The sequence below is a fragment of the Lepidothrix coronata genome, unplaced genomic scaffold (genome assembly GCF_001604755.1).
Source record: "Lepidothrix coronata isolate B3197 unplaced genomic scaffold, Lepidothrix_coronata-1.0 Scaffold79, whole genome shotgun sequence".
NCBI classification, from domain to species: Eukaryota; Metazoa; Chordata; class Aves; order Passeriformes; family Pipridae; genus Lepidothrix; species Lepidothrix coronata.
In genome coordinates this window covers 3,291,955-3,306,262 of record NW_016690259.1, presented here as the reverse complement: position 1 = coordinate 3,306,262, position 14,308 = coordinate 3,291,955, and the positions used below count along the sequence as shown (strand labels likewise).

The 14,308-nt window shown below is 36.5% G+C and overlaps 1 protein-coding gene across 1 annotated transcript in view; it reads left to right on the top strand.

The window, feature by feature from the left end:
• Nucleotides 1–14,308, top strand: part of HHIP (hedgehog interacting protein) — a 76,393-nt gene that overhangs the window by 50,287 nt on the left and 11,798 nt on the right. The window contains exons 5-11 of the mRNA XM_017820168.1: nt 1,767–1,918; nt 2,371–2,544; nt 3,873–4,016; nt 4,904–5,025; nt 7,052–7,175; nt 7,818–7,948; nt 8,544–8,625. Of these exons, the coding sequence (XP_017675657.1) occupies nt 1,767–1,918; nt 2,371–2,544; nt 3,873–4,016; nt 4,904–5,025; nt 7,052–7,175; nt 7,818–7,948; nt 8,544–8,625 (929 nt within the window). The remainder of the gene's footprint in view (nt 1–1,766; nt 1,919–2,370; nt 2,545–3,872; nt 4,017–4,903; nt 5,026–7,051; nt 7,176–7,817; nt 7,949–8,543; nt 8,626–14,308) is intronic.

Here is a 14,308-nt window from a genome sequence, read left to right as displayed (position 1 = left end):
TCTCTCAGGAGAAGAAATAGGACTGTCTTTGTCTGGGCACAACAGATAGAATCATTCGTCAGGAATCTCTGAAATATGCCTTCCTGTTCCCAAAGAAACCAATTTGCCTCCCTTTGCTTCAGACTTTATCAGAGCAGCTTGGTCAAAACTCTTAAAAACTCAAACAATAATATCTACAATCAGTTCAGACTCAGCTGCAGAATTATTTTTGGCTCATAAGGGAGAAAGAGCTAGATTACCAGTCCCTTCATCCATGATGACTGCAACTGATTTGGCAGCTCTAACTAGACTTTCAAAACTAACCTCTCTGATAACCCCCCGAAACTAAATTTTTCTAACAAACAAACTAGCAAATTTTGGCTGCCTCTAAATTAGCAGGATCCAGATTGCATTGTACAAATCTGTTTGTATGGAAATCTCTTGACCTATTTACATCTCCCTTTCTGACTCAGGTTTCTCGTTGGTGGTTGTGATTAAAGAGGAAGTACAGCAATCATGTTGAATTAAAATAAATTAAAGCTGTGCACTTTCCCAATTAGGCCTTTTGTGGGATGACTTTCAACAGGAAGACAGGCCCATCCATCACTCTGAAGTGCAAATACATTTTAAAAGCTTCATTCTCTCTTATAATTTAAAATTTCATAATTAGTTATCATGGGTGTGGTTGGAGTTGCAAAATGTCTCCTTATGGGTGCAGAGCTGGAGCACTTGAATCTGCAACAGAGTCACTAGTTTTGAAGGGCTGGCAAGCCCTGAGTTAAACTGCAAGACAACTATCACCTTGTGAATAATCACATATATGAATCGAATTTGAATTGTTAATTATGTACTGTGTTTATTTCTCTGCCTCAGCTTCTCTCCCCTGCATTACTTCAAAACCAACAAATGAATCTTAAGTTTTATTCTTCATTTATACAAATATAAGTTTAGGCATAGTTATATTAACATACATTTTTAGAAGCCAAAAAGAAAATAGCCTTCTCTGTAAGTACACAGAGTATTTGCATTGTCACAATATATTACATGGACTGGATGCTTAACATGTAACTGTACTAATCTGTATGGCAAACATAATAACAAAAGAAAGTCGTTCCGAGATTTTTCTATTTTTATTTTAAAAAAATAACAAAAAACCTTTCCAGTGAGGGACCACATGTAAAACTATGGTTTCTCTGCACAGAGACCAAGGCTGCTTATTACCTACAGTACACTAGCTATGATGAACAGACCACCATAGTTGTGACAACTGATGTTGCTGCCTCCAGGGTAAAACAAAGGTTTACATATTACACAAGCAATTTAACTGTTTTCTAAACATATTGCCAAGACAGTGGGAGTTGGCAGCCAGCACTATGTTTTAGGTTTTGGATACTTGGATTAGAAGTGACTGCTGATTAGAGACCTTTTTATTTGTCTTCTACGAATTACAAGCAACCTAGTAACCCAGCAAAGAATCCTTCACAGCACTTAAACTTGTCTTCATGGCTTCCCAAAGATTACATACACAAATCACTCCACAAAAGTGGTGCAACAGACTTGTGCATAGATAACTACATACGGCAATTGTCTTGTTCTAACTCTTAAAGACTTCCCCAAAGTGAAATGTTTTATAATCCTTTTTGTGCAGTAGTCAGGAAAGAAATAAAAGAGTTTGGGGAAAGATTATCCACAAGAAAGAAACTTTTTTTTTTTTTTGGGTTCCAGCTGAAACACAATAAAGAACATAATTAACTTCACAATTCTTTGTGTTTTTCATTTGACTGCAGGGAGGAGATGAAAGAGGACTGTTAAGCCTTGCATTCCATCCCAATTACAAGAAAAATGGAAAGCTGTATGTGTCTTATACCACCAACCAAGAACGGTGGGCTATTGGACCTCATGACCACATCCTTAGGGTGGTAGAATACACAGTATCCAGGTATCAGTAAAAGTCTAAAATTCACAAATTCCGTATTTCTTAGCAACACTTGCATTTTAGTATTTCCCATCTCTAAAATAAGCTATCAGGTTTATGACGTATATACTTGGGCACCTGCAGAAAAACTATTGTGGGTTTTATTTCAAACAGTAGTTTGGAAATGCCAGTGAGTACACTGGCTTTTCTTTTTAAGACCTTTATTTTTTTTTTAGTTATTGTCTCACTTTTTTTTTTAATTATAATTATTTCCTACTTATTGTGTATAGGCAGCAAAATAATTTTTCTGTGGACGCTACAAAATTGAAATTTCTCAGAAACAACTGTTTGGCATTTTTCCACCAAGTTACAACATCCACATCTCGAAGCATAATTTGAATGAGTCAAGTTTATTTTTAGAAAGAAGTACATTGATAGTGAACTGTGAAAACTGTGCTCATATCTTTATCTTGCAGGAAAAATCCACACCAAGTTGATATGAGGACAGCAAGAGTGTTTTTAGAAGTAGCAGAACTACATCGAAAACATCTAGGAGGACAGCTTCTGTTTGGCCCAGATGGTTTCCTATACATTTTTCTTGGAGATGGCATGATCACTCTAGATGACATGGAAGAGATGGATGGTTTAAGGTACAAAAACTACCAATGGATAGACTTCTATTATTGTCTTTGCACAGTATTTGGGGTCAGAATCCAAAGTGATCAGCATTGTCAGGACAAATCTTGCTCCCTCTTCCTTTACTAAATAATCCTACTTATTTCAGTGCCTGGGTTTTGCAAACTGCTGATTTTCAGAACAGTCTGACTGCTTAAATACATCTTCTTGTAGCTGTGTGCTATCAAATCCTTTAAATACTGGAGTCCTCATCAATAAATGCAATTTTGTTTAGGCTTCTGTTTTCTGAACTGTTGTTCTATGAACAGAACGACTGTATTGAGCAAAGATTCCAAAATGTGTCTACAAACACATACCAGAGTCAATAACAACAATGCATCACTTAGGAAAATGTCCAGAGAACATATGAAGTAATCCTACTTTGGTTCTACCTTTTCCCAACCTGCTTTTTCCCTCTGCTTCATTATTCTCTGTTAGAGTTGCACTATTTGTCTTAATTTAGAGAAGGTGTGGTACTGAGCCTTTACAGACCTAAAAGGAGTTGCTGTTCAAAGGCCTCTTTGGCTCAGCAAAATTGCAGGTGCTCCTGCAATTTTTAAGTATTTTTTAAGTATAAGGATATACTTTAAAACCCAGGGCAGAGGGCAATTCTAACACTTTTAAATTAATGTAAAACAAGAGAAGACTGAAACAAATTAATGATGAAGAAAGACAGAAAGGAATCAATTTAAATATCACATCTTTTCATGTTTATAAAGAGAGTTTTGATGATCTACTCCTTGTCCTTTCTTCCATCACAATCATGAACATAATGTAAAACATTTTACTCTCTCCTGTTTCATGTAACAAGAAAGGTCTGAGTGCTTTCCAAAAAAAAAATAGAAATTCAACATTTCCATTCAAGCAATACAATTTATTTCTTGTTTGCTTTCTTTCTATGTAATTAGTCTTTGGATTGTACTGTGACTAGAAATCATTGAATTCAAGAGTAGGATTCAAAGTGTTAGCAAAAAGCATTAAGTACAGTTACTCTAGAGGAGATATTTGAAGCCATAAAACAATGCTGATGTTTGGAAAGTTGTTCTTATGATCAAGTTGCTTCCCAACACCATGGTCAGAGGTGTTCTAGTAGATAACAAGGCAATATATTGGCCACAACTGAGTCTTGAATAGGCTCTGCTATTATTTTTTGGACTTGCATGTACCATAAAATCAATCTATATGTGATTAATCAGTAAAAGTGGGTGGTTTATTTTTCTGTCTCACCATAGTATTATATGGATTAAATCTACCAGTAAAATACTTTTAAAAACCCAATTATTTTATCCTCCACCTCTCTCAGTGATTTTACAGGCTCTGTGTTGCGCCTCGACGTAAATACTGACCTGTGCAACGTCCCTTATTCCATACCACGGAGCAACCCACATTTCAATAGCACAAACCAACCTCCTGAGATTTTTGCACATGGACTCCACAATCCAGGCCGGTAAGTAAGTTTCTGAATTACTGAATTACTCTGGAGTAGGTACTGTTTTCAACCAGAAATTTTTTATACAGTCAGGTAGCAACATTTTAATAATAAAGGCACTCGTGAAGTTTTTAAATCCTCCGCTCCTCCTTCTCCTCACATATTTCACAGTTAGAAACAAATGTACGTTGGCAAAGGGGAAAGCAAAGAGCATGCACAACTACTAAAAGTCAAGACCAAAATAACAGAAATGAAGTACAGGATTTTGGGTTTTAGTGAATGATAAAATGACTACCCTTATGAAAGAAAAGAGCTTCAAGCAGAGGGTTGGTAAAGTACAGCTGAGATGGGAATCTTGACTGGGAATAATAGGCACGTGGAAAACAAATGAGAACATCTGGTGATATCTAAACAACAGCAAGGAGGAGAACAATGCTTTAACTAAACAACACATAATTCAGCGAATTAGGTGGGTGGTAGTACTGAAGTGACATTTAAAGTCATGGTTTGAAAAAAATCAGAAAGTCAAGTTGTTCAGATAAGGAGTTGATTCTTGGACTTTTTAACAGTCCAAAATTCCTACACCATATAAGTCAATTCGTTTTGCTTGGTTAAGGCACTATTCATTTCAGGTGCTTTAGAGCAGAGTACATTTTATTACTAGGAAAAATTATTTTTACATCAGATTATATAAAAAATGGTGTAGGAATGGGAAAGTTGTAATATCTTTTGGGTATGAATCTAACACACTGTTGGATATTTTGGCTCCGTATAAAATAGGTCCCTCACAGGAGTAGGCACCAAAAAGACACAATAATATTTTAAAATGTGATGCTTCATACTATTTCAAATTATGAACTCATCTATTTCATGGATTTTCTTCTTTTTTTTTTTTTGTTTTACAGGTGTGCTGTGGACCGCCATCCAACTGATGTAAACATCAATTTAACTATACTTTGCTCAGATTCAAATGGAAAGAACAGATCTTCAGCAAGAATCTTACAAATAATAAAGGGCAAAGACTATGGTAAGTTCCATCCAGGGTAAAGCTGCTGGGAACAGTCAGTTTTTGTGCCCATGGAATAATAAATAGAAAGCAGAAAAGATAGATAAAGGACTGTATAGCCATGATAGGAAACTTAGAACATAGATAGAAGAGATAACCTACCAAAGATAGAACTTCTGAAAAGTTCCATCTTTTCAAGGTAGAACTTCAAGGTACAAGCAGATAAAAGATTCAGGACAAAACAAAATTTCAATGACTCAACTTTGTTCTTGTTGGTGTAGAATATTATGTAAATAAGATTTATCAAATTTGACGGTTGCTAGTCCATCAAAGGTCAAACTCTTGGTGCATATATTGGCTCAGAAAGAGAAGATTTTGGAATATCAGGAAGTGATGAAAATGTATTCTTAGTCATTCATAAATAACCTTTTAAGACAGAATGGAAACCTCATGTAATGGACCTCCTATAATGGAAAAAATGAGATAGACAACAACAGACCTCAGCCAAACAGGGCTGAGCTCTGTTTAAATGTTACTAAAAATAAAAAACTTAGAAAAATGCTCTATGCTACTACTTCATGATAAATGGCTAGTTTAGATTAGATGACAAAAAGATAAATATACTCAATTAGGGACTTTAAATTATTAAAGTATTTCATGTTCTCTCTGAATTAGTATGACTGTCAGTCACAATTTTAGTTTAATGTTTAACTCTGACACTCGCTAAGGTCACTTGCTAGTTCAGGCAAGCCAGGTGACAGCTACTCTGAGCCATCATCCCCCTTGACTGACCATTTAGCAGCTTGTAAATCCACGATGGTAAGATGTGATAAATGCCACTGGTCTATCTCCTGGAATGCAGCATTTTCCGGTTTTATTCACATCCCTTGTTCCCCCACCTGTACTTTACTTACAAGCAAAGCAGCTGTGCTGTCCAGTACAACAGTACACAATAGTATCATGCAATTGTACTGCTTCAGTTATTGTGTGTATTTTCTGTGTCCATTTTACAAAAGCCAAACCAAAGAATAATATTTGGTTAACCACTGCTCCAATGGAATTTTGACTGCATCTTTATTGCAGAGTAAACTAAGCAATACTGTGTCTATCCAGAACAGCTTGCCAATATTAATACTAGGCTATGGGTCAACTCCTTCAATAAAAAGAGTTCATCATCCTTTTCTCCCCCATAAAATTTCAGGTCTTACTCTTGTAGAATAATCTGGAAAATGCATTTACCAAAGACTTGCAGATAGCCTTCTGACTAAAAAAGTTCCTATAAAACAAAATGGTCTATCAGCTGGGGCTTTTATTTAAAATTACACAATTGTCATGTCAAATTGAGCCTACTTTTACCCCAAGCAGTATTTGATTAAATGAATAGGAAAATGTACACTGAAACTCCCTTGAAGAATTATTTGATAGGACTAAACTCTGCGGCTTTGTGAAAAAAGAAGAAAAAATGTATAGGAATTGCAACTACAGCAACAGGGTAAAATTGCCACAAGAAGCTATGGCAAGTTATATTAGTTTTTATGGGATATAACACACCATGTTTAAAACTCTGATTTTGAAAGAGTTTCTCAAATCATTGAAAGGCTTTGAAAACAAGTTTTGTTGAAAACCAGTGGAATTTCTGCTCTTAGTTACTGGACTTTACAGTAAAGGGGGGGTAAATTGTGCTCCTGAAGTTCAAGAGATCCATTTTGCAGACTGTATTGACATTAGAAATTAATAGCAGTAACAACATCAATTTGAATGGAAGTCCAACCTAATCTTTGTGTAGTTTTATTGTCCCAGGTTGTACACATGGAAGACAAGCAACTATAGCCTCTCCTATTGAAAGTCTTAAACGGATTGTTTCACAAACAGATTCGGTTGTAATTTCATGATTTTTTTTTGTTTTAAATGTTTCATTCAACACACCTTGAATTTTGAGGAATCTTTAAATGGAATTAACCTTGCTTTCTTCAAGTCATAGCCTTTTCATAAATGTGAATCAATATGAGACTGCACGTGATCTAATGCTACGGTAGTTCCTTTTTAGAAAGTGAGCCTTCACTTTTAGAATTCAAACCGTTCAGCAGTGGATCCCTGGTGGGTGGATTTGTCTATCGAGGCTGCCAGTCGGAAAGACTCTATGGAAGTTACGTATTTGGAGACCGCAATGGGTACGTTTCTTACAACTCTTAAACACAAATGCCTCTAGGGTATATGTAGCCACTCAGCTGCCTGTATGAAGGACCACCAAAGGTCTTGTACATTGTGTCACTTTGCCAGGTTAGCACTGGGATAAATGCAGGTTAAACTCTAGATTTGGAAATAAAATAGCACAGCATTCTAATGGTGACATGCATAACACAGTTAAGCCTTGCAAAAAAGTAGTCTCACATCATGGTTCTCTTAAGATTTTAGTTCTAGATATGCTTACATGCAGCTTTTACACTATGAGGGGAATTAATCATGAAACTGTTTCCCAAACCAACTGGTAAGACATTGAAAACTTTTGGGATTTTATGGAAACATCACTGATGGAGCAACATGAATGTTTCTGTAATGAATGGGCATAGCTTCCCCATACCAGATAGCTGAATACTCATAAATGGTTGTGTAGTATAGCTTGAACACAATTTTGCAATATCTGAATGACTGGATGGCTTTTAAGCATCTGAAAAATAAATCATAAAACAATGAACTGCACAGATGTATCTATGCAGCTTCTTGCAGAAAGTGTTTACTTATTTATCTGGACAATGAAAAGTCTCTATTCCAAATGTAATGTAACAATTTGTTTTATGTGTTCTTGAATATAGAAATTTTTTAACACTGCAACAGAGTCCTGCAACCAAACAGTGGCAAGAGAAACCCCTCTGTCTTGGCAACACTGGTTCGTGTAGAGGTTTCTTTTCAGGCCCTGTCTTGGGATTTGGTGAAGATGAATTAGGTAAATACAAAAAAAAGTTCTTAAATCATAAGGCTTATTAGTCATGCCTGCTGAAGTATTCACAATTCTAGTAAATGTTTAAAAAGAAGGCTATCTTTCCTTTGCCAAAGCTATCTACACTGCTCTCGGCTACACCTCAGCAGCCTTGGAAGAAGAACAGAGAAGAGAATGTGTGGTTGGAAGGGTCAAAGGTCCTTATTGTCTCTCACACCCTGTGAACTGTGTCACTCACTATGACACAATGTATCATATACTTGCCTTTATTCCCAACATTACACACTTAAGTGGCAAAGAGACTGAATGAGCAGACTGATCCCCCTCTTCTCCCTTCCTCACAAATTTTACCTTTTTTAACCAATTTATACTATATGAAAGATAAAACACTCACGATAAAATATATATCACGTTTTAGCATCAATTTGGGTAGAGTGCTTATATACATTTTCAAATACCAATGGTTCTGCTGTATATTTCAGTGTCGAGGGTTTCTTCTGAAGTTTTTTTAATCTCATTTGGCAAATACAGCTAGATCACAAAAGTCATGTATTTTCCTTAGAAAAGGAGAACTAATTTATTGCACTGGCTTTCCTAACAGGTGAGATTTACATATTATCAAGCAGTAAAAGTATGACACAGCCTCACAGCGGAAAACTCTACAAGATTGTTGACCCAAAGAGGTGAGCATTGCATTTCTCTTTCAAATCAGCCTTTCCTTCAACTGGTTAAAAACCAAAAGGTAGCTGTAGTTCTTTCCATGTGGGTGAATTACCCAATAGTGGCATTCAATAAAAAGGGATGGTCCTGGTAGTTCTGAAGCCAAATGGCTTTTAGGTACCAGATGGAAAGCAGATGCTGGAATTCTCCTCAGTGCTACTGCTTCCTTACTTGACACCATGGTGGGACAATGCACAACAGGAGCTGGCTCAAAAGATTAGTAGAGTGGCAATACCTATTCTAAGCAACTACAGAAAATCATTTGACAGCACTAGCTAGTGTCAGTTTTGCCACAAGTAAGTTCTAAGGGACTAGTTCAGCCTTTCCCAAATATCTCTTTGGTTGTATAGGAGATACCACCAATGGGGAATAACACAGAGGCCTCACTCAATCCTCAGTGGGTGTGAAGTGTCCCTGCTTATTGGTTTTCAATGTCCTTCCCTGCATTTACCTGTCTCTCCCTGGGCAGGTTTGGAGCCCCAAGGAAGGAAATCCTTTGTCCTTGGGCTGTGTGCCAGAAATACACGAAGTTCTTTAACGGTTCTTATAACTCTGCTTCTAAAAGGCTTATAAATCCCACTCAAGTGATTTATAAGACTCAGATTTAATAGGATTGGTCTAATTATTTAGACTAATTTACCAGTTTTAAAATGAGGATAAATTAAAATTATCAAACCAAAGTTTCCTGAGATGTGATCTTTGCAGAGCAGTTGGAACTATGAAAATATTAGAGATAGAGAATATGCAAAAAAAAGCCAGTCCCCAACATGACCCAGGGGCCCCAGCAGCAGTAAGATCTGATGACTTAGCAGACACTCACTTTGGCTGGGGGAATACCATTTTCTTCACGATGGATCTTGCTGCTCTATCAGACCAAATCTGCCCAAGTGAAAGTAGCACATCCATCCTGAAAAAGCATCAGAAATCAACACAAAATGAAAGAGCCAACAGAAGTGAAGTTTGTTGTATAATTACTTTGACCCCATCATACCCTGCAAAAGGTACTGTCTATTTTTTTCAGCATCTACTTCAGCATCTTTCTCCATTAGTATCACATACAGTCAGACTTGTATTTTTGGTTTTGCTGTTAAGAAAAGAATTTTCCTGTTGAACTAAAACTCTAAAAATTGTTATTGGGACAACAAGTGAATACAACAATAAAATCATGAAATTGGATGCACGCTGTACTATAAGTTCAGTGTTTTATAACTGTACTATCCCAAAACAATAGCAAATAGTCTGGAAGCAGATGTTACCACAGGTTAGTGCAGTCTGTCAGTCAAGGTTATTATGTATGTTTTATTTATGCTTTCTGGTATTGAAAACATTTTTTCAGAACAAAACTTGCCATTCTTACCGGGATTGTTTAGTCTGTTGGTGTATGGTTTTAAGTGAATTTTACACCCTAAATCCACTATTAGTATCTAATTACATGGGGCTGCCTTGTTTGACCTCGGCTTTTTGTTCTTGTTACCTCTTCCAGTAGGGTGGTCTTCAGCTGACATACCTGAAAGGCCAGACCTCCCATTGCTGCACTCACGGTTGGCTGTTTTCATGTATGGAAAAGGGTCAAGACTGTGTTTGGTTACTGGTGAAAGTAACCAGAAAACTATAGAATACTTTTGTAAATTGGCACACAGTTGAAATTAAACAGACTGTGGCAAAGGGATATAGTTTTTGGTAATCTTTTTTTAGAAACATGGGATAATTTTCATTCAGGCAAAGTTTTGAGTTTTGTTGTTTTTCAGTCTCACACCACTGCAGGCTTTTAAGGGAAAGATAATGAGATACTTCCACAAAAGACAGCTGTAGCTCTATTTACCATTTCATGCTAAGTTCCTATTACCCATGTAAACAATTTTAAAAAATTCCGTGGTTTTGGAAAATGTTCATGTAAACTTTTGTTAACAGAATATTATAATTCACATGTTAATATTTTACTGCTTCTTCCTCATGGTGTGCATCATACCAATACAAAAATATATATATATGTAAACACTGGCACACTAAAGATGATACAGGTGGACTATGAGCATCAGGTATAACTAAAATCATCAAACTATTGATCTTTTATGTCTTAGAAATTAATTACTTAATAACAAAACCCTGTGAGAGGTGGCCCCCGGCAGACTTGTCAATTTGCAAAGAGAACTTTCCATGCCTGGGGCAGTGTAAAAGAACAAAATTATCATTCCTTGTGGTAGCCCCTTGCTGAAAATCAATACCTTCATGCAAAACCCAGCCTTCTTCTGCTAGTGGTCATTTGTAAGCTGCTGCAAGCTTGCAAAATTATTCTTTTATTTCAGATAATGAATGTTACATGAAGGTGCAGAATTTGTATTCTTTTGATCTTTGTCGAATCATAGAAACATTAAAGTTGAAAATGAGCTCCAAGATCATCGAGTCCAACCTTTTGAGAGAACACCACCTTCTCAACTAGAACATGGCACTAAGTGCCACGTCCAGTCATTTCTTGAACGCTTCCAGGGATGGTGACTCCACCACCTCCCCGGGCAGCCCATTCCAATGCTTGACAAGTCTTCCAGAGAAGCAGCTTTTCCCGATGTCCACCTTGAACCTCCCCTGGCACAGCTTGAGGCTGTGTCCTCTCATCCTGTAGAGAACTACTGCATAATCAAAAGTTGTTCTCAACCATAACCATGACCCAGACTTTCTTGTCTCAAATGTGGCTTAGGACAGAAATCTACTACTTGGATATTGCTAGCAATAGAAAGAAAATCAAAATATGTGGGCAGGTTAAAACATTAGATGATCAGAAGATGAGGGTAACCCTTTGCATTAGTCTTCAATACTCAGCAATGGTATAGTCCTATCCCAAAAGAATCCTTCAGATGTAATAAAAATGAGGTGTTTGTTAAACTGAGGTGTTATATGACAAACTGATAAACATGATCAGTACAGAGGTTCTGAATCCCACGATTGTCAAGGCCTTTTGAAACGTAGAATTCAATGTACCACAGAGAAATTTTTGTTTGGTTCCTCCAAAGACTCTATGTCAATAACTAAATAGACTCCCATCAAAAGCACAGAGTGAAATAATATTTCTTTTTGTAACAAGGTTATTGAAATGATACATTAGTACTTGAAAGCTTGTAGACAATAAAGTGATAAAAAAAAGCCCAAAGTATGTGAATTACTGCAAAATACATATATACTACCTATTACCAAAAATAGAGTGAAGGGTATAGCCAATAGCAAATTTAGCTTTGAGATTGGAGGAGATGTTGGAAACACTAAGAATTACAAACACATAAAACCAGCATGAGGCACATGAGTTAAACTGGTAGACAAGAGGAGATGTTCTCAAGTTAAAATTGTGTCTCTGAAAAATATATCCATTTTTTTACGATTATCAGAAAAACTAAACCTTCCAGGGATAGGAACTAGTGAGAAAATACAGGCAGAAAGACTTATTTTCTGCTCAACTAAAAGGGTTAGTCAGATATCCTGAAGATTGATGTAAATACTAGTATTTTTTAAATTGCCTTTGTGACCAAAAAACGAAACTTTTTTATTTTGTGGTTTCCTACTTTCTGTTTCATAATTTTTCTGTTGTGCTTTCTGTTTCTACAAATACATACTTATATCAATCACAAAAGCATTGATGTATTCAAAGGCAAAATAACTAGGTGATCAGTGATGTAGAAAATATAGAGAGGTTCAAATATTCCAGCTGGTTGATAACAGAGAAAATAGGAGACAACCCCATTAGAAAAGAAAATGTAATCATTTTTCTAGCATGATGAGAGGAGAAAATCAACTGTGAAAATGAATATTTAAATAAGTAAGATCTGTTGATAGGTCCATGTACTCTGTAACTTAAACATTATTACCAGACCAAGAAGTAAGAAAATAAACTTTGGATGGTGGTAGAACAGCCATAAAGTGGCTTTGTAAGTCTTCTTTTAGAATACTTGCAACAGGATCACTTTTATTTCTAAGGAAATTATAGATAAAATGAAAGACATTCAGAGAAGAGTTCTCAAACTGACATACAAGGCAAAAGTTTTCCATTTAAAAGATGTCCTCTATCCCCTGTGAAGTTTTAAGTGTTTGCCACCATCCATACAGTGATTCTAAAGGGGATGAACAATTCTTTTGACCAGGGTGGCTCACTGAAGCCAGAAGGTGATTTTTACAAAAGAGGGCAGAGTTTAATAAGTGTCCCTGCACACATAGGAAGATTTCCTCTTCCTCTCCTTCTAACACCTTATAGATCTGGATTTCAATGTGTTTCCTATCAACAGCCGGAATAGCTGCTTTCCACTGGGTTGAAACTTGAACTTGATTCAAACCATCTCGCTCCTCTTTCATGCCCCCCCAGGGTATATAATTCCACTTATCATCCTTTCCATAATCACCTTCTGGGATTTCCGCTGTCAGAGAATATTTCCAAACAACTGATTTCAAACACGAAGGGACAATATCTAGGCCATACCTCATTCTGACATTGTTCAGGCTCTTTAGAAAACCATTAGTGATTTTGGTTTTTAGTATGAGTCAAGAGTGTTTGATGGTATGATAGAAGAAAAGCATTTATGAAAGTGGAGCCCTGTTAAAGACTTTAATTGCTATGGAAATGCAAACTCAGAAACACGCAGTTTTAGACTAATCTGCATCAAGATACTCAGTTCTGATGGGTTATAGACATACTCTGAAGCTACTACTGGAAACTCTCTGTAGAATGAGCCAATTTTGTCGGTGAATACGCTCACCAAGCCAGGTGGGCCATATGATTTCTTTCTGTTCAGAAAGTTACTATCCCTTAAGTCATTTGAGGGAATGGAAAGCCAGAATTAATGTCTAATTATGTTTAGTTTAGCCAGAGCATGCAAAATTCTTATCTCATTTACCTACCCACATGCAGTTACTATTCCCATAAGAGACACTAAAGAGAAATTAGAGCTTTTTGCGAATACCAGCCTAGAGAGTTTCAATTTACAGAAGTACTTCACAAAAACTCCTTTGTAACCACGATGGAAAAACCTAAGGATTTTTTTCAATCACATCACAGCTCACTGACTGTAAAAGTTTTTGTTTTGGTTTGGGATTTTTTTTTTTCCCCCTTTTTTTTAAAGTCTTTCTAGCATTGGCTATTAAGGAGTTCTCACTTTTTATCGCTTTATAAGGAAAAAAAACAGCTCAGTTTATCTTTTGCTTATTTTCTGGAGCCTGCAGGAAGCCTCTGCCATCCTAAAGAAAGTCACACATAATAGAGCAGCTTTAGCGCAGTAAGCCAGTCTTTCCCAATTCATCAGTCAAAGTGTTATGCAAGTGGCCCCCTAAATTGATAAATTCCCACAGTGCCTGTTGACCCAGCTGCCAAGTGCTCATGCAGCAGGTGTTGTTTTCATGACCACCCTGACAGTAATACAAACTGTTTAGCAGTTGCATTGACCTCTTAGCTATTAACATTGATACAGGCTTCACTAGGGACTAGTTTTCAAACATGACAGAATTTCTTAAGACTAGAGGTCATGAACAAGTATACCATATAAGAATAAATTTGATATGCTGCTGAGTTTAAATCTTAAAAGCCATGAGTTTTTTCCACATTATTCCCATGTAGTAAATCTGGAGACAAGTAACGAGCTTTTGGCATCTCTCCCAGGACTAAAGGTATAC